Source organism: Musa acuminata, chromosome BXJ2-9 (assembly GCF_036884655.1).
Source record: "Musa acuminata AAA Group cultivar baxijiao chromosome BXJ2-9, Cavendish_Baxijiao_AAA, whole genome shotgun sequence".
In the NCBI taxonomy this organism is placed as follows: domain Eukaryota; kingdom Viridiplantae; phylum Streptophyta; class Magnoliopsida; order Zingiberales; family Musaceae; genus Musa; species Musa acuminata.
The window spans coordinates 29,870,288-29,891,367 of record NC_088346.1 but is presented as its reverse complement, the minus strand read 5'-3'; the positions used below and the strand labels follow the sequence as shown (position 1 = coordinate 29,891,367).

At 39.1% G+C, this 21,080-nt stretch overlaps 2 protein-coding genes across 2 annotated transcripts; both read right to left on the bottom strand.

The window, feature by feature from the left end:
* Positions 1-6,629: 6,629 nt before the first annotated feature.
* Positions 6,630-8,705, bottom strand: LOC103974863 (UPF0496 protein 1-like). Its single transcript, XM_009389767.3, has one exon. The coding sequence runs from the start codon at positions 8,006-8,008 to the stop codon at positions 6,839-6,841; it is 1,170 nt and encodes a 389-aa protein (XP_009388042.2). The 5' UTR covers positions 8,009-8,705; the 3' UTR covers positions 6,630-6,838.
* Positions 8,706-10,968: 2,263 nt separating this feature from the next.
* On the bottom strand, positions 10,969-20,673 carry LOC103974864 (dolichyl-diphosphooligosaccharide--protein glycosyltransferase 48 kDa subunit). Its single transcript, XM_009389768.3, has 13 exons — positions 20,306-20,673; positions 20,004-20,140; positions 19,782-19,907; positions 17,658-17,711; positions 17,421-17,534; positions 14,883-14,938; positions 14,764-14,805; positions 14,088-14,163; positions 13,844-13,915; positions 13,620-13,745; positions 13,432-13,536; positions 11,555-11,638; positions 10,969-11,342 (listed from the first exon to the last, which is right to left on the bottom strand). The coding sequence occupies exons 1-13, from the start codon at positions 20,595-20,597 to the stop codon at positions 11,295-11,297; spliced, it is 1,332 nt and encodes a 443-aa protein (XP_009388043.2). The 5' UTR covers positions 20,598-20,673; the 3' UTR covers positions 10,969-11,294.
* Positions 20,674-21,080: the final 407 nt, after the last annotated feature.

Genomic DNA, 21,080 nt, shown 5'->3' with positions numbered 1-21,080 from the left:
TGATGAAAGTTAAAATGTAAGCGCAAACTGAAATATGATGTTCGTACGATAAAACTGATTTACGTCTAAACACCGATTCAGAAAATACTGAACTTTAAAACACGATCGTAAATGTGTAGAAGGCAGTAAGCTATTGAGGAGGTTTGCAGTAAGGATAAGATGCTCAAAGTAAATGCAAACCGAGATTTAGAGTGGTTCGGTCAATCTTGACCTACATCCACTTTTGGCTTCCTCCACCAATGAGGTCACCGACATCTACTAGAGGCCTTCCTTCAATAGGCGAAGGCCAACCACCCTTTTACAGTTTCACTCCTTTTGACGGGCTTAGGAGACAACCCTTACAGAATTTTCTCTCCTCTCTTTAAAGATCAGAACTTGGAAGAAAAGAGGGAGAAGAACTTTTGGCCTTTACAACAATTTTGAGCTCTAAAAATCATAGAATAAGATCAGGATTTCGGTGTGTTTTTGGTGCTCTTTCAGTGCTGAAAGGGTAGGGTATTTATAGGCCCCAACCTAGTTTGAATTTCGAGCTCAAAACTGTCAATTCCCGGAATTTCGGGATCTAGCGGTTGCACCTCCTGACTAAGGCGGTTGCACCGCCTGGCAGAGCTCGAAGACTGAGCCTCTGGGCGGTGCCACCTCCTGTCAGGGGTGGTTGCACCTCCTGCTAGAGCTCGAAGACCGAGCTCAGGCGGTGCCACCGCCTGACTAAGGCGGTTGCACCTCCTGCTAGAGCTCGAAGACCGAGCCCAAGCGGTGCCACCTCCTGTCAGGGGCGGTTGCACCGCCCAATCTTGCTCGGAGACTGAGCCCAGGCGGTGCCACCGCCTGGCTGGGGTGGTTCAACCGCCTGGCAGAAATCAGGGTCCGAATGGGTTGATCCAGTAGGCACAATTTGGGTTTTTCAAGGGCCCAATTGCCCCAAGATTAAGTTAATGGGATCACCTCCCATTTCCAACTTAATCATTATGCTAACTATGATATTTCCTAAGACATTTACTACAACTTGCTTCAGTCCGTCAATCGCTTCTTCCGGCGAGCTTCCGACGAACTTCCGTCGATCATCCGATGAACCCTCGGTGATGCTCCTGCGGACTTCCGGCAAACTCCTGGACTTGTGACGATCCACTTGGCAAGTTCCGACGAGCTTCTTTGGCAAGCTCATGGACTTCTCGGATTTGTTCCCGCAGAACCTCCGACGATTGTCCGAACTTTCATCGAACTCTCGAACTCCCAACGTGATCATTGTCTTGATTCCGGCGTAACTCCTGCTGCATATCTTACTTTCATCGTAGTTAATCCTGCACACTTATCTCAACATATAGATTAGATAACAAATGACAATTGACTTCATTATTAAAATCCGCGATTCAACACACTAATGATTTCTCAAGGTGTGGATATGTGTACTTAATGAAGTATAAGTCTGAGGCCTTTGAGAAATTTAGAGAGTATAAGAATAAAGTGGAGAACCATATTGGAAAGAGTATCAAGACTCTTCGATCAGATCGAGGAGGTGAGTACTTAAGTATAGAGTTTACTCAGTTCCTCAAGGACCATGGGATTTTATCCCAAAGGACACCTCCTTATATACCTCAGTTCAATGGTGTGTCTAAAAGGAGGAATCGTATATTGTTAGATATTGTATGGTCAATGATGAGTTTCGTTGACCTACTCATCTCATTCTAGGGATATGCCCTAGAGACCGTAGCTTACCTTCTGAATAGAGTTCCAACTAAGTCGGTAGTATCTACACTATATTAGATATGGAAAGGGAAGAAGCTCGATCTTAAGGTTGTTAAGATTTGGGGCTATCCTACCCACGTTTAAAGACACAACCCCGATAAGTTGGAATCAAGGATGGAGTGGTGCAAGTTCGTGGGATACTCCAAGGAAACTTTTGGGTATTATTTCTATTATCTCGATGACCAAAAGGTCTTTGTAGCTAAGATAGCGATGTTCCTTGAGAAGGAATACATTCTTGGCGGAGATAGTGGGAGCATGATAGAGTTGAGCGAGGTTGGAGAACTTAGCTCAAGCACCACTTTATAGCCCAAGTCAGTTCAGGTACCTAATACACAAGTTCCAATTTTACATAGGTCTGGTAGAGTATCACATCCTCTTGAGAGATATGTGGGACATATTAAAGGAGAGGATATTGAGGACATTGATCCTCCGACCTACGAGGAGGCTATTATAAGTATAAACTCTGAGAAATGGCAAAAAGCCATGAGTTCTGAGATGGATTCTATATACTCCAACAAGGTTTGGAACCTGGTTGATGCGCCCGAGGGTATTGTACCTATCGGTTACAAGTGGATCTTTAAGAAAAAGATCGAAGTAGATGGAAAGGTAGAGACCTATAAAGCAAGACTAGTGGCTAAGGGGTATCATCAAAGGCAAGGTGTTGACTATGACGAAACCTTCTCACCCGTAGTAATGCTAAAATCCATCCAAATTATATTGGCTATTGTAGCACATTATGATTATGAGATCTGACAAATAGATGTGAAAACTATATTCCTCAATGGAAACCTCGAGGAGGTGTATATGATACAACCCGAGGGATTCGTGTCCAAGGACTGCCCAGATAAGATGTGTAGGTTGTTTAGATCTATTTATGGACTAAAGCAAGCTTCTCGAAGTTGGAACATAAGATTTGATGAAGCAATCAAATCTTATGACTTCGTTAAGAACGAAGATGAGCCTTGTGTATACAGGAAGGTAAGTGGGAGCGCTATCACCTTTTTGGTATTATATGTGGATGACATCCTGATCATTGGGAATGATGTAGGAATACTATCCACAGTAAAGACTTAGTTATCTAGACACTTCTCAATGAAGGACTTAGGGGAAGCATCTTATATCTTGGGGATTTGGATCTATAGAGATAGATCCAAGAGGATGCTTGGCTTGTCCCAATCCAAGTATATAGGCACCATTGTCAAAGAGTTTGGCATGAAAAATTCCAAGAGATGTCTTATATCGATGAGACATGGGATATCACTTTCTAGGAGTATGTCCCCAAAGACTCCTAAAGAAAGGGCGAACATGGATAGGATACATTATGCCTCAACTATAGGGTCTATCATGTATGTCATCCTATGTACCATGCTTGATATAGCGTATGCTTTGAGTGTCATGAGTAGGTATCAGGCGAATCCAAGCTTAGAGCATTGGAAAGTAGTAAAGTGTATCCTTAAGTACTTGAGAAGGACTAAGGATCTTTTACTAATATATGGAGGTAGTAGCCTTAGGGTTGAAGGCTACTCGGACTCAAGTTTTCAGTCCAATGTTGATGATAACAAGTCAAATTCGGGGTATGTGTATACCTTGAATGAAGGAGTAGTGTGCTGGAAATGTTTCAAGAAAGATATTACTATTGACTCAACCACAAAGGCGGATATATTGCTGCAGTGGAGGCAGCAAAAGAGAGAGTCTTGATGAAGAAGTTTATCATAGATCTGAGAATCGTGCTAGGTAGTAAGGAGCTAATTCCCTTATATTACGACAACTATGGGGCGATTACTCAAATAAAGAAACCCGGGTCTCGTTAGAAGTGTTCTGAGGAGGTTCCAACTTATTGGAGAGATCGTAACCCAAGGAGATGTAGTAGTGGAAAGAGTTCTATCCGAAGATAATATTGTAGATCCATTGACAAAATTATTATCTCATATTGTCTTTTAGCATCATAAGGGTCTGATGAGGATCAGACATATAGGTGATTGACTTTAGGTCAAGTGGAAGTTTGCTAGTCATATATGCTCTACAAGCCAATCACGTGAGTGATGGCACGTGTGACTTGACACGCAATCTTTTTGCTTATTATATTTTGACATTTATCACTTTATATTACTTGTCGCATATATGCATATATATATATTGTGATGTCCTTGGATTTGTACAATGAGAATCAGATCATGATGAGATCACGATAATGAGATTGATTCGTTTTTAAACACAGATCCTAAATAATCCCGGTCATATATTACTCGAGACAGACATCGAGGTAACCGAACAGACTGGTATGCTATATACCAGTCCATATAATGGATGCAACTAGTCTCATAGCTGCTTGTGTAAAGACACTAGGGATACAGTATAAGTGCTCATTGGAGAATGAGTTCACTGATTGATCCACTTACGGAATGTTGGATGGTTGATGATACCTTATTATCAAACAATGATTTTGTAGTCCTAGTGGTGTATCTGGTCCTTAGACTTGAGACACCAAGGATGTCCTGTATGAGTGCTCTATTCTTTGATACCAGACTTGTAGGTTTGGATGTCCCAGATCTAGTATAACCGATCATCAAGAGCGGCAGTCAACCTTACGATGGCTATTGAGTGTCGATAGAGGATCATCCACTCTCGGTGGAGGAATATCTCAAGTGTTCTTGCTCAGACAAATCCCTGGCTATGGTCATTCGGATTGAGAGATAAAGAGTTCTCCAGGAGAATCCGATTAAGAGCAAGACTCGAGTAGAAACCGTATAGGTTTGACAACACCATGCCCGGTATATGGTCTCTAGGATATTAGATGGATGAGGGACCATAAGTACATAGTAACTGAGAACAGACAAGTCCAATTGATTAGATTCCCCTATATCGTCTGGGGACTACGGCGTAGTGGCCTAGTACATCCGTAATCGATGAGTCGAGTGAATTATTATGGAGATAATAATTCACTGAGCTGGAAGGAGTTCTAATAGGTATGACTCATGGCCAGCTCGATATTGGGTCTCGAGGGTCACACACATATGGTAGGCATTGTGATGAGTAGAGGTTCAGATATGAGATATCCGTTAGAGCTCCTATCTTATTGGATATCCAATAAGCCCCTGAATTATTGGATCCCATGGATGAGATCCAATAAAAGCCCATAAGAGATTATTGGATAGAGATCCACTAATCTAAGAGGCTTGGATAGTTGGATGAAGATCCAATACCCAATATGGGAGGATCCATTAGGGTTAAGATTGATAGGGGACTTTTATAAATAGAAGTGATTCAATGGTTCATAGGCTAGAGCTTTTGCTTGCCTCTCCTATTCTCTTCCCCCTCTCCACCTCAAAGCAGGCCTGAAGTTTTGAGGAGCATCGTTGCAATCCTATTATATGGACAATCGCTAGAGAGAAGGGTGCTTGGCCTCCTTCACCCTCTCCTAGAGATCTGCAAGGATTCAAGGATATACGATCTCCCTAGGTAACACAATCTTTAATATACGTAGTTTTCTATTTTATGGATTTTACGCACCAATCTTCGCACGATGATGAACATCTCTTTAGGAATAGAGGCTTTTATTTTCTGTTCTTTCACTGTGTATGTGATGTCATCCCCAAAGATTTCCCAACAGGTACCGCCCAAACTGGGCAGTGGTACCACCGACAGTTAATGTTGTCAAGCGGTGGTACTGCTAGAGCCCGGTCTCCAAGACTCTGTCAAGCGGTAGTACTGCCAGACTGGACTGCGATATAGCCTAGTGTTAGAGTGTCAAGCAGTAGTATCACCCAGTACTGATGGTGGCACCACTAGTACCCTAGAAACCTGGGATGAAATATTTTTTGGCTCCAATTTTGAAGTCATTAGGTTATATAAATACCTCACTCTTTTCTGCATGAAGAAGTAATAAAGTATAGACAAAAATCTTGAATTGTGAGGGTGTGAAAGTATTATAAAAGTGCTAAGTATCCTCCTCCTCCCTTTCTAAGTCATGCAATCATTTAAGTGAGGTGTGAGGTTTGTAAGGATTGTCTCCTAAACCCGAAAAGGGAGAAAGTGTTGTAAGAAGGTGGTTGCTCTACATCTCTTGAAGGAAGACCATTAGTGGATGCCAATGACCTCGATTGAGAAATCGAAAGTAGATGTAGGTCACAATGATCAAACCACTATAAATCTAGTGTGTTCTTTCCTTACTGCTTACTTTCATTACTTAGCTGCACTCTACATTGTTCATTTACTTCAAGTCGATATCTTCTCGATACAATTTTTTCGTTATGTTTTTATCAACTCGGAAAGATTTAGAATCGTAATCGTACTTTTATCACTGCATTAATTCACCCCCCCCTCTCTTAGTGTCGTATTGATCCTAACATGTGGTACCGCCAGGACCCGAGACCTTTTTTTGCTCCATTTGAAGTCATTTGGGGTCTATAAATACTTCACTCTTTCCTCCTTAGCAAAGCTTGAAATTTAGTAGAAAATGGGGAAAGAATACTTGAGAAAATAATTGAAAACTCTCTTAGGATTTAGAGTCTCTTCCTCTTAGAGTTAATAGTTTTCTAAGGGAGAAGTGAGGTCTAAAAAAGATGTATAAAATGTTCTCTCTTAAGCGTATGAAAAGGAGAAAGAGTTGTAAGGGTAGTTGATCTTCGTCCGTTGAAAGAAGATCGATAGTAGAACCGATGACCTCGAGTGAAGAGGAATCGGTAGTGAATGTAGGTCACGACAATCAAACCAGTACAAATCTGGTTTATATTTATTTTATGTTTTTTATTTATATTACAAATTGATTTACTTATTTACTATGCTTATGAACGCTTTCAAGTTAAATTCTTTTTTATATTAATTTTTATCGAACGAGAATTTTCAAACCGACATAGTTTTTTAAAAAAACTAATTGCTTCAAGTTAAAAAAAGCAAATACCATCTTTTGGAGGAGTCCAAGCAATGAAGCTTTATTGCGGTGGGAATGCAGATTTTCCACATAGCAACAAAACTGACTACAATCTGATGAAGAACATGACAAAACCTAAGAAGAAAATGTAGCTCCAAATCCTGGTTTTGGAAGGAGGACATCACATAGAGTTCACCTACATTGATTCATGCCTCCTCTTTTTCATTCTGGGTTCCTAATAATCCTCTGCAGCACCACAGTCCTGGCTCTCCTAATGTCCCTGCTGCATCTATCAGCCTGCTCTCCCAAATCCTCCACGCTCTTCATGAACACCTCCATCTTCTTCCTGATCTCCTCAATCCCAAGTTTCACTGCCCCCACGTCCTTGATGGCGAATTCAGCATCGTCCAACAGCGAGGTAATCCCCATTTCCAGCTTGTCGATGAGCACCCGAATGCTATCCATGTCCTTTATGGCGATAAAGGTTCCTACTTGCATCGAGCTCAGCACCTCCTTCTGCCCTTTCAAGGCGTTCTGATAGTCGTTCAGCAACGAGTCGATCCATTTCCCCATCGACCCGATCGGGATCGACGCCGCCGCAGCCAGCGCCGCAGCCACTGGCGGTGCAGCTACTGCGGCTGCCACCACGGAGCAGATGATGACTGCGGCGAAGGTGGCGGCGAAGATTATGCTCGAGAGTGTCCGCCATGCCTTGATGGACTTCAGCTTCTTGTCGAGCTTGTTCTTCCTCAGCTGCAGCTTCTCCAGCATCAGCAGCTGCTGCTTGTAGACGGACTGGAAGACCCGGAAGAACTCTTCGGTGAATGGATCGCCGGCCGCCTTGAAGAGCCTTAACTCCTCCAATGTCCTTGAGTACTTCTTATTGTCGTCTTCCTCCTCCTCCTCCTCGGCGAAGCGTTGCAGGGCCACGTGGATGATGAGTTGGGTATCGCGGGCTTTCTTGAGGCACTTCTCGAGGGCGGCGCAGAAGTCGAGCGTCTGCAGGCTGTTGTCGAAGTAGTCCTCGACGAGGTCGAAGAGATCGGGGCTCTTCCAGATGTCGCGCTTGCACTCCAGGATGACCTTCACCACCTCATGGTTCATCTCGAGCAGGCAGCCGGTGATCTCGCGGAGGGAGTCGAGGGAGAGGGAGCGGACCTCAACTCCGAGAGCGAGGGAGGAGATGACGCGGCTGGTGCGCCGCTGGAGCGTCGAGTCGAAGGTCTGGAGCTCGGGATCGAGGCGGCAGGCGGCCTCGTACGAGCTGAGTTCTGCCACGTACCGGATGTCGGCCTGGACCCCTCTGTCACCCGCGGCAGCCGCCGAGGCGTCGCCGCCGTCCTCTAATAGGACCGGCGGCGTGTCGGGCCTCTTGCTGTGGTGAGCGCCCATCAAACTTGAAGGAAAGGAGAGATTTTCGCGATGATGAAAAATCTCTCAAAAAGAAGGAAAAAGGAAATCTTTGGGGAGTATAACCGATGATGAGAAGAAATCGAGGAGAAAAAGTGAAGCTTTACCAAGTTTTTGTGGAGGAAAAGGATGCAAAGGGAGAGGAAGAACAGCAAAAATCAAATATTTCTCCGCTAGGAGACAAGTTAGACGAGAAGAGACGAAGGAGAAGTTTGCTTATGGATGTTTTATAGGACTAAACCAGAAAAGATCGGAACTTTATGGATCCTCGAGGTGTTCAGATCGGGAAAGAGAGAGAGGCAGAGCAATGCGAGAAGGTGAGACGTGCCACAAGAAGAGCAATGCGGAAGACAGGGGATGTCAAGAGAGAGGTGAAGGGAAGAGGAAGTGTGTCCGGCTTGTAGATGTCTTGTACGCATGAGAAAACGAGGAAAACGGAGGGAGGTGGTGGGCAAATGGAGCTCTTACGAAGCATCTGTCTCTCTCTCTCTCTCTCTCTCTCTCTCTCGCTGCAGTTTCGACGCGGGAAGCAAGCCGAAGGCAGGTTAGCAAAAGAGTGAGGAAGGGAGACAAAAGCAACCAAAGGGACGAAAAAGGAGGGTGGTTGTGGGTGGAGTGTAGTAAAGAAGAGATAAGGGTGAAGTCTGCACTGTAACGAGCATGACCACAGCTCAAAGCAAACCTCTGTCACCTTCATCCTCTCTAATGGAAATTGTTCTGATGTGCATTAATTGGGGGTCTTGCTTCTTCCCAGCTTCACCGCAGGATTGTCCAACATATCCCTTCTTTTACTTTGCTGAACAAAGATATCCCTTCATAAATAAATGCTCTTTAGATTGCTTCAGTTAAAGGCATATATTTATTTTGCTCCTGTTCGACTCTTCTTCCTCCTGCAAGTAGTCCAAGAATTAGAGGGTTAGATGACTCTCATGTGGATCACTGTGATGCGTGATTTAAAGGTATAGGTATATTTTGATCAAGCCATTAACTAACCTCAAGTCATTCCCAAGCTACAGTAATATTCTTATAAAAAATATTTTATGATAGATGTCCTTCGACTAAACGATTAATTATAAATACCAATTCGTTTAAATAGAACTCAGATATCCTTCGATTGCATCTGAGACATTCATAAAAGAAAGTAGATATTATATTTAAAAACGTAGTATTAGTCTGTAGAAACTTTTGATCCTCAAATATATATATATATATATATATATATATATATATATCGTCTTTACCCCCTTATTATCCTTCATAAAATATATATTATTCATGTAACTTATGCTTTGACTTAAAAAGATTTACGGACTAGCGGGAACACAGAAACAAAAAAAGTGGCCACCAATGAAGTGGAGCAGAAGCAACCTCAAAGGAAAGGCGCTACATATACCCTTTTTTAAGCCTTGTCACGGTGGCTGATTCGTCGACACGTGTGCTCCTTTTTCTGTGCCAAATCCAATTGGACCCGAGCCCAGAATATAGCAGGTCGCTTTCCTTGGGTCGTGCCGTTTTGTTCCGTTCATAACGGCTCGATCACGTTTCAAGGACTGGTTTAACGTGTCCCGCCCACGTCATCGCCTGATATTATTAACAAAAGATTTGACGTTACGTAAAGGCCAAATAATTAATGCGAATTAATGAGTAACTGCCCTGGAATTATAAGATATCAGAAATTCCAGGATGAGTTTGGCAGGTTTTGTTTATTTTGGGATGACTGAATGTGAAATGTGAGGCATCACATTTTCGACAATTTTTTTAATATATATATTTATTATTTTATTTATTATTTTAAATTTGTATTTAATAGCTAATCTTTTATATTTATTGATACTTCCATTAGGGTAATGTCTTGTTAAGTTATTAATATGTTCTTGTAAAATTAACGATTCAGTTTTATCTTTTGTTTCATCTTCTTAATGTTGATACTAATTTTTGTTCGCTGAAATCGATCATCATTGTGATCTTCCTACGGTCGAGTCCAGCTTAAAATATATTTAGCACGAGATGAGACCCTGAAAAAGATGTTAGGTTTTTACATATACAGCATCTATTTTAATTTTTTTTTCTTTTCCCATATTTGTTTAAAGCTCACGCCTAACAAAAGATATCAATTATTTAAAGATTCATCGGCAATCAATTCAACCCAACCTATCGATCACCCACTTGTAGGGTTAGGATTCGATAATCCACCACATAATAATAAAAAGATATCCTCGATCATCGACTGGACTGTCGACCAAAATTTTCTACAATTTGGGTAATTGGTTCTGTAAGTCTTGGGACTTGAGATGAAAGCAATTCAAGTACACGTGGAAGAAGAAGCCCTTTTCAATCAACCTCCCACCGAATCAATCCTCATTGTTCACTAAATGCTCGTTAATTGTCTCTGTTGAGACAATTCTTCCAAACTTGCCAAGGAGAATGACACCAAACCAAGATGTGATCTGAGGTTCCAAGGGTTGGGCTACGTATACTCATACAGAAATTTGGCACAGATGAACTTTGTAAGGTAACCCTTAATTGATTTGAGTATGACTTTCTAAATGAAACTTTTATTTAATACTTTTTTTCGAAAGAGCACCAAGGAAGATGGAATTGTTCGTTGAAAGATCTTCAAGATCATGAATTATGAGTGAGTTTTCTTTCTTTTTTTATTTCTGACTTTCTTTATTTTTGGGCACAAGGAGAAGGATGATTTTTCACAAAGAAAAAAAGAGTCACTCTTTTGATATATATATATATACATATATATATATATATATATATATATATATATATATATATATATACGCAAGTGATTTTTATATAATCAAACAGAAACATCAATCTTATGTTCTGCGACCACTGTAATCATTCTAGTGAGAGAACAAAACTCTTCTTTGGAGCTGGTAAAATGCATGTAGGAGGGCAAAAGAACATGACAGTTGATGAGAAAGCTGTAAAAACAACTAAACTGATCACTTATAAATAGCACAAACATTTTGTTACCTCAGTTGCAATCAAACGCAGTGATCATATGCTTAAGAAAACTCATGTCATCATGTTAACTAGGAGAACATGAAATACTTTGTTTTACCAACTCTCGAGTTTCAACCCTAAAACCCAGAATACAACCTACTACAATAATTTTAATCCCAAATGCCAGCTCAAATTCAACAAACAAAAACATTAATTAGATATTTTGATGACTGATCTGGGTATCTAGTCTTGCTGAAAATTCTATACCCAAAACTTAAGTTACCAAATCTATCTCAGGGAGCGGCATCTACTTGTTGTAGAGGTAAACAATGCTGAATATGAAAAATGCCACCATCTGCCAGAAAAGAAAAGGTTTTAGAACAAATTCAACTGTAAGATATTGACAAATGCAGCTTCTCCAATAGTTTCTTATGCTTCATGCATGCATGTGATACAAACCTTACTCTGTAACGCAGAGCAATTTATAACTTGACATATATCCATCATATCACTTGTTAAAAGTTTGGTTAGCATTATTTATTCTCTGATTTGGTATAAGAAACTCACAGTTGAAAATGATGCTCCATAATATGGAAAAGCAGTCGTTATGAATCTCTCATATTCATTGTGCCGGAATGGTCGGACAGGTATCTGCAAGAGAATGACTCAGATTTGATTAGATTTATCTATTTATATCGGGAATCAACATAATCATAATTATTCACAAGACAGTAGCGCTAATAGCTTTTATTTACCCAGGTTAAACAGTAAGCTCTGCAGGAGCTGAAGGATCCTATCTATAAAAAAACCTAGCTGAAAACACCTAAGTTTATTATAGTGTTTCTAAACAAATTCCTGATGACAAAAGGTAATCATAAAAAAACCTAGCTGAAAACACCTAAGTTCACCAGGATCTTTCTAGTGAAGCTGCCAACTGATAACCATTTTGAGTCATTTGACCAAGTGTTGTGCCAGATGCATATAAAGAAGAGCTATAAGTAATGATAGTATCTATCAGGGTAGCTAGTCATCCCACCAATGAATATGACAGCAAAAACAATGTAGGTCAAATAAAGTATCACCACAAAAGGTAGAAAATGCAAAAAGGATAAGGATTTACTAGACAAGCAATGTTGCATATAGCCAGATACAGAATAAGTACGCTAGTAAAGCTTCCATCAAGCTAGGAGTTAAAAATCTCTGTTTCTTAAACAAGAACTATTTTTGTGCTTGTTGCTTCTGTCTCTCTGTCTGGTACTAATTCTACCCATCCACCATTATCAACATGATTTGCCTGCCACAATACCATAATTTCATGCTGAAGATGTACCTGTAATTGCTGATGATGCCAGCTGGCACAATCATTGTGTGGTGACCCAAAAATTAACAAACAATATCACATCCACGGTGGCTCATGCCTACTTTGATGAAACAATCTATTTCAAATAACATGATCCTTCCTGTACTAGAACTAAACCCTAGCTACTTGACTGATATACTTTCTCTTACGAAGAAGGTTTAAAGCCAATGTTTTAAAAACCAAGCGCACTGCCCAATATGGCCCAGTTACTGGTTTGACAAGGAGCTGCCACATGGTCTAAGCAATTTCACTCAGTCTGATTCAGAACACTTAAATTTTCTTCTATCTATGGCTGAAAACAGCTATTGACAGCCTCAATAGCTGTTGAAACTAGTAAACACAGCTTTCAGCAGTTTTTTACACAGCCTCAATAGCTGTTGACAGCCTCAACCTTTGGTACACACCTTTCGTACACAATTTTCAACAGCTATTGACAACCACAATAGCTGTTGAAAAAAGTAAACACAGCTTTCAGCACTTTTTTACTCCTCTTTCCACCATCTCAGCATCCACCTCCTTCAATTGCCATTATCACCTCCTCACATTGTTGCTGCCACCATCTACTCCTTTGGTATGTATCATCTTCTCATTCATCTACCCCTTTGGCACACATCATCTTATTATTTTTCTTCTCTTCTCCACCGCCTCCTCCTCCGCAGGTTGGACCCATACTAGTAAGGACTAGGACATACCGACACATGGTATGCACCACCGTACAAGTACCAAACCAGTCCACCCAAGGATCGATATCAGTGCGGGACCACGATTTAGAACCTTGTCTAAGGTCATCCTTTCATACCTAACTTTGCTTAGTCTAAAGATCAACAAGGTCAACAGTTGATCATAAAATTCTACATAACTTTCCTAGGAGCCTTATCAAGTTTAGTTGTACTCTACAGCTAAATCCATATTGTTTTCGGGAAAAAAAACTTGAACAATGATTGCTTTAAGCAACAAACAACAATTTAGTAGGAATTACACTTTGGGGACGGCACACAAACCTTTCAGCAATATAATGAAACATATTGAAGGTCAAAAGGAGGGAGAAAAAAAGAAAAGAACCAACTAACAAGACATGACAGACCTGTTTTGAAAGTGATAAGCTAGTGTATCCAAGTTTTTGGTGCTCCACCTTAAACTGGAAAACGCCATAGACATCAGGAACCTTGAATGAAGTTGAATACAGGCCCTGCGACAAGGACAACAAAGCATTTTCTTCGGCTGTGAGATATCTAGCATCTGCAACCAGAGGAATTTAAACTTGAAAGGTACCTTGTGGTCAGTGGCAAGGGTTTTTAGTACATAGGGGCTCATCATATAAAATTGAACTTGCACATCATCTGCTACATATGGTTCCCAGCTTGATCCAGACCATTCATAGATTTCAACAGAATATTCCTTCACCAAAATTTCATTAGAAAAATATGCAAGCAACATTTTGTTTCTCCCTGCTTATCAGACTCAGAACAATAAATTTTTCACAGAAAAACAATTACCAGATCATCATTAATCCGATACATGGATGGCTCATTTGTTTCTCCAACTTTGTGATGATGTACATTAACAGCCTGCACATAACAATATTTGGCAATAAATGTTAATTAATTTCTATAAAAGTAATTCCACTCCAATAACAACATTCCTAAAGAAAACAACTTTCCAATTGTGTTGATTTCATTCAGCAAATTAACGGTAAAATTATGTGAACAATTGATTTAACTAAGATGCCAGATCCTTAACCTTGAGATGACCCCTTTCATGGAAGACCCATTTGCTAATCTCTGTGACAAACTGCTCATTGCCAGACTTCTCGTGCCTGCAGCAAGGCAAAGTTCCCTTTAGCAAGTTTCTTAAATGTTTCTGAATAATGACTACTTTTTTACACCAAATGAACCACTTATATCCTAAATGCTCATGCAGGAAACTAACGGGTCAGTACAGGAATTTACTAAAGAACAAAATCCATCTAATTTTGCAAATAATTATGAAAAGGAATTATCATCATAAAATAACATCCAAAATTAATGGAACTATATGCAGGGAAGCTAGCTGAAGGGTTCAACAGGTTTCTTCATAATAGGATGATGTTGAATCAATACTGTATACACAATGCCATTTGAAATTTACAGCTTTAAAGGAGAAATTGTAATGAGAGAGCAAGAAGGCATTTAATTTTTCTCTTTCAGAAAATCACTATGGCAGTTAGCAACTGGTGCAAACATTTTTTAAAATAACATTCTACAAAATAAAGCCAGAAAAGGAAGCAACGTACAAAAGTTAACAAGTTGGTTTAGTAACAAACATTTTTTAAAATAACATTCTAGAAAAGAAAGCCAGAAAAGGGAAACAACATACAAAAGTTAAGAAGTTGGTTTAGTAACAAAGCAAACAAGTTCTAAATACAAATAACCCTTACTTAATAGACCTCCCAGCCTTCTGCACACCAGATTTGAGAAAACTGATGCAACCAACATTATTAATCTGTGTTAGAACTAATATTATTCACATCTTAGAACTAAGAGACAACATTCATACCGATTGCTGAACATATCCAAAGAGCCCGTAATCAAAATACGAGCATTGTTTCTTGCCTGAAGATTGAATAAAAATGGTAAGCATAGATTAAATGAATTTCTGTAAATAGCAGTAGATAAAAATATGGGCAGATCAATGCACGAGGCTCCCACTAATGTGGGGCCAGGAGGATCCATTTAATGAAACCTTATATCAAGTTATGAGAAGATATGACATTTTTATTATGAAATTCTTAAATATTAACACATAAGACAAACAAAACACAAAGCAAATATCAGATAGTTGGATCCAATAATGTGTTTATACTGAATGGCATACTTTGGTGGCCAAGGTTCCTGCCACATGTAAACAAGGCAGCTCCTTCAGCAACAGATGAGATAAATTAGTTGGTCTGATAAGCATGTCAATCAGCAACATTTTATATATGAGTTCGTGGAGATGCTGCTGAAGCAATTGTTTTTCCAGTACACGTCTAAAGGATTGCTAAATTCAACAAAAGCAGGAAGAATTACAGTGTTAGAACTTGAGGCACATATGCTATTGAACAATTGAACTTCAAACATCTTCACGTACTGTTACCGGTTTTAAAAAGGAGCAAAAATAACTTATTTATTTAATTTAAATAATTTGGTGTATCAATAATTCTCTTTCTTCCTTCTGTTTCATTTAATTAGACAAAACAACACTGGTGTTCTAAAATGTTACATTGACACGTACAGTAGATTATATGACTTCACAGCACAAGAACCATATTACTTTCACTAGCCATATGACCTCATAACAGCAATATGAGACCCAAGAATCAATAAACAAGTGACAACAAATATCTGCATGCAGATGCAGAATACAGTAAAAAAACGCACGTTCCGTCCTTCCTCATTACTTAATTTTACCAAGAATTATATTGTTTATTAACAGTATGATGATATATGAGCCATAATAATGTTATACTAAATTTCCTAAGATTCTGCATTTTTCTGGTTATTTGTCACTTAAATACACTCCCAAATCAGCATAACATGGCCTATAAATTCTGAAGTCCAAGCATAGCCGTTTTTACCTATTTATCATTTATAATTTTCAATTTGTTTCAAATTCACACTTAATATACATCATCAACTAACATATTTTAAAAAACTTGATATAAACTTGATATAGCGCAGATGTGCAGCGAAATACAGCATATACTTTGTGTAGTTCTTCACCCATTCCATACCATAGCCAATTTCAGATGATTAGGCAGTACCTTTACTATGTGATCTTTATCACCAGTCATAAATCTTTGTTTTTCCAGAACTATAGCAGCAAAGATGGACTATTAGAAATTATGTGATCCCAGTTACTGTAACTACATAACTTATAAGCAGAAAGAAATCAAAGATTTGGTTTCTAAAAGCAGTGTTGTCAAAGGTGCAGGCACTAAAAGGCACCAAGGTTTCAAAACAGCCAATGTGCTAGGGTCCTAGCACACCTATGCAAAACAAGATGCTCATTAATATAAAAATTATAAAAATATAATTAAGACTAAAAATAATCATTAAAATAATAATTAGGCAATACATAAGTTTCATGACATTTCATATTCAAAATATCACCACTAAAACATTGAATTACATTCATTTAACCACTAAAATAAAGGTACTACTACGATTCAAGAGCTTAATACTACAGTGATTATTCAAAAGATTACCGGTAACAATCTAGTAATTAGTTATTCAGAATCAACAATTAAGAGCCTCCGATTGAGAGGAGAAGGGGAGAGGGATGCTACCGGGATAGAGAAGCAATGAAGGGTAGGGGGAGAGAAGAGAGGGTTGCATTGCCAAGAGAGAGAATGGGAGGGAGGGAGAAAGAAAGAGGGAGATGAGAGTGGAGAGAAGGGTTGGGGGGAGGAGGGGGGGGGGGAGAGAGAGAGAGAGAGAGTAAGAAGAGAGAAGGGGGGAGGAGGGGGCCTGCATCGTTGGTGGAGAGAGATCGTCGGATAGAGGAGGTGTCATCAGGCGATGCAATTATCCAATCACCGTCGTCATCGTTGAAGTCATTGGGTGGAGGAGGCAACAGTCATGAGAGGGGAGGTTGTCCAACGAGAGGTTCAATTAGGGTTGTCATGGGAGCATGAGATAATAAAATCTAATTAACTTAATGGATCGAGCCAAACCTCTTGGCTTGGTCTAGGTTCGACTCCATGTAGGTAGGGGAAGGAATTTGATCAATTGACCAAGTCAAACCATTTGACTCAATTTGGATTGGACTCAATGTCACTCAATGTGACTGGACCAACCCACAAAAGTACCCAGACAGTTAAATTCACCAGCCCAAAGATTTTCGAGCCAATCAGGCCTTGCCTTGCCTTGAGGGCCTAGGAAAGTGCCCAAGTGCCCCGTGACAACACTACAAAGTCTTAAATTAGAAAAAACTTGGCTATAAAGAAAAGATAAAATCTAGATCCATGAATGTGATAGTACATAATAGTTCAGTACTTAGCATTTGGAAGACAAGTAATACATAAGTCAACAATAAACTAAAACAACACGCTACCTGCACTATAGAAACTAATGATATTGCAGATCCTGTAAGTGAGGGAGGACTTGAAAGCTTCATCAACGGGTTTGCAGAATATGCAGCAGGAGAGGCAGGAAGTACTTTCAACACCTGAAGCATACAATATAGCTCAGTAAATGCTAATTGTTATTAACAATAAAATCTGACTTAGAGAATCAGTGATATAGCAAAAGTCATGGACTGGAATCATTATAAACAAGTAGGAGATGTTACCAAGCTATTAGCAGTATTCAGTGAGTGGCCAATGCCTCGGAAGAGGACAGGAGCCTGCACAAAGATTTTAGTCAAGTATCAGAAACAGAGAACAGTGTCAAGAATGGTGATGCCAATTACTTAGAAAAGAAGCAACCCATTGTTGTATGATTCAAAAATGAACAATATATATTAAGCATTGTGTTAGTACCTAAAAGTAACCTAAAATGGGTCATTGTTATTATCTAACACCACATGCGAATCATATGGGTAGTCAAGCATTTATCACTGGCTCAAGAGGAAAGCCAAAGATAAACCACCAACAGGAAACAAACTTTTTTTCTGAACTGCTAGAACTTCACTGGACCATGTGAATGTAATGAGGCACAAAGTGGCATTAAGCTCTAAAATCATTTAAACTTAAACCACATTAAGGAGCCCAATGTACTATTACCCAAGACAAATTAGTCTCAAACAGCATCCTAATATCTGCATATTTAGTGAGCCTACCATGAGGTTAGAAGTGAGGAAAGACTTAAATTACCCCCAAGGTAGTCTAATTCTGTCATATACCATAACTTGGTGCAATTTATAGCTGCAGTGATAACTTTAACTTGTATGATTTGCTACATTTTATCTTCCTAAAACTTCTTTATATATTCTTCATTATCCCTCAAAAAATATTTCTCCCACCAGTGGCAAAATATCATAAAATGCCAAATCAAAAGCTTTAAACAACCTTTTTTCCAGGCACTTATCATCTAATTCTGCCAAAAAATCACACAGACAGGTTTTTGTCCTTTACCTATACAATATGACAAAAAAAATCAATAATCAAAGTATTGTTTGTTTTCTTATAATAAAATAATTAAGTTATCTTATAGTTTAAAAGTAAGGTTTGTTAAATTAAAATAATTAGGATACATTAAAAAGAAAAGGAAACAGACACATCACAATTTGTTAAAAAAAAATAAAGTCATAGCATGAAATTCCTTGTATTCATAATGAATTCAAATAAAAAATATTAACAAAATTACTTATCAAATATCAATGTTTAAAAAAATAGAAGAAAGAAAAGGTTGGCAATTCAAGGAGTCAGATGAACACTTTAAGCTTTCCTGGACAGGACACCCCAATTTCCATCTGATTTCCCCTTACCATATTGTTAATCAAAGGGGACATAGACCAAAAATCACTAATTTCCAAACTTCCTTTCCCAATCAGGATTATATCTTAACAAAGCAAAGCTTTTGCTTTCTAAAAGTTTTAGTAAAAAGTTTATATTTTTAAAATCTACAAAATTTTGGGAACAAGGATTATCTAACATGCTTCTTATAACTTTTTCACTTTAATACACACAAAAACACAAAACACCTTTAAAGTATGGACCTTTTCTTAATTGAATCCCAGAAAATAAAAATCATTTTACATGAATTTATTTAACTTATTCTCTTTTAACCAGCTAGTATATTGTCCCCATAGTTCGGATCACATACAGAATTCCAGTTATACAGCAGTACAAAAATAATCATGAATCAAAATGGTGCAACTCAGCATCTGAAGCACAGTGCTTAAAGTGAGGTATTCAAATTTATTGATTTGCATTATGAAAAAAAAAACAGCTGAGATGATTAAGTTATCTGAAACTTTAAATGACAAAAAAGAGTTGAAGTAATCGATTGTGATGAATAGAAAAAATGTAAGTTAAAAGAAAATATATATCTGAAGCGTTAATTGAGACCGACGAATTGATTAAAGTATTCATACGACATATGTGGAGAAACTTGTTAAATGTGGTTGCGCCTTTGATCAACAAACTCATAGGGAATATACAGAGAAAATAGTAGTGATTTCAGAAAGCATGCTAGATAAACCTTAGTCCTTGAATTTGAACATACAGAATGCAATTCCAGACTTACAGACTAAAATTAATTATTTTGTGCCTTGATTTTAAAAATAATTAATTTTAGATAACCTTGATATATTATTTTGTGCCTAATTACAAAAGTATTAAACTGTTCAGAGATCTTATTCCTATTTAATCAAGTTTTATATGGGCCTGTACCAGCATATAAGTCTGGAGCAAAAGTACATATTATGTAATGCCCCAATCCCAATTAAGAGGAGAGAGAAAAACATTTTTACCTCGATCTTCTTGTCACCGAGAATCACATCAGACTTGATGAAATCATCAGAAGCGATCAGTGTATGATCACCTTCAGTCTCTGAGACTGCATAACTAGTGTGGTCAATAACCATGGCAGCAGGATCCTGAAACCAACAATCAAGATTTAGATGACAAGGCAAAATAAATTTAAGCAACAAGATTATCCATATATCAATTTACATATATACCAAACCACTTGCCTCATCAAAATCAACCCCACATTCAGTTGCGATCTCCCGAATCAAGTCGGAAGTAGACGAGTCTGCCGCCAAGATCAAATCATGCCCCGCGTCAACGAAATCCAGAACCGCCGCCAGGTCCAACGATCCACCAAAACCTACACAGATTTCCAAACATTTGACGCAATAGATCTCATATCGATGCCAAAGATCAAGACTTTCCACTCGATCGCATCAAATTCAAGTTTTCAATCCACAAAACAGAACCTTAAAACACTAGAAAAGTACTTGAAGATAGATCAAAGAGAGAAAGAGATACTTACGCTGGACAGACGGGGAGAATAGGATGAGGCCGTCGTAGAGGTACTGGCCGAACCGGCGTAGGGCGAGCCCAGGGTCGTCGGCGTGCCTTAAATCGAGATCGTACCCTCGGGCTTGGAGGGAGGAGAAGAAGCGAGAGTGGGAGGACCGGATCGCCAGGTCGTCCACCAGAACGAGGAGCCGCCGATCGGTGGGCCGGTCAACGTAGAAGGCGTTGCAGGGGAGGGGGAGGAGGGAGGTCAGTGAGAGGAGGAGAGGAAGGGCGAATAGGAAGAGAAGTGCGAGCTTCGCCATTGCCGCAGACCGCCACTAGGGTTCTGGGGAAGGGCGGAGGGGTTTGGGAGAAGGGGCGAGACGGAGGTCACGGCGAACCGAAGACTCGCTAAATATGGATCGCCTCTTACGAGCTGGATGGGGAGTTGAAATCAGGAAACAGGGAACATGGGCTGAGCTGTACGGGTGTGATTTGACATGTATGAAACTTAATTCAACACTTGGATTTAAATTAATTAAAGCTCACTTCACCATGAGACATGAAAGATAATTATTTGATTGCTTAAAAGATATTATAAATCTGACACACGAGAAATTAGTCAGATTTTTTATTATACGTTCTTTACATATGTTTGTTGGTACATTATTTTTTTTAACTTGGGATACAGTCTCAAAAATTAAAAACCTTACCCAAGATTCATCATCCCTTTCCTTTATATGTTCCTATTATTAACATTTATCCAATCACTAATCATCCAACACTAATACAAACATTAGTGATGA

Excerpts from the sequence above, each read along its gene's own strand:
- LOC103974864 (XM_009389768.3), bottom strand. The coding sequence starts at position 20,597 with ATGGCGAAGCTCGCACTTCTCTTCCTATTCGCCCTTCCTCTCCTCCTC. Across the intron at positions 17,535-17,657 it reads TGAATACTGCTAATAGCTTG|GTGTTGAAAGTACTTCCTGC; the intron begins GTAACATCTCCT and ends TGTATGCTTCAG. Across the intron at positions 14,939-17,420 it reads CATTAGTTTCTATAGTGCAG|GCAAGAAACAATGCTCGTAT; the intron begins GTAGCGTGTTGT and ends TTCAATCTTCAG.
- LOC103974863 (XM_009389767.3), bottom strand. The coding sequence starts at position 8,008 with ATGGGCGCTCACCACAGCAAGAGGCCCGACACGCCGCCGGTCCTATTA.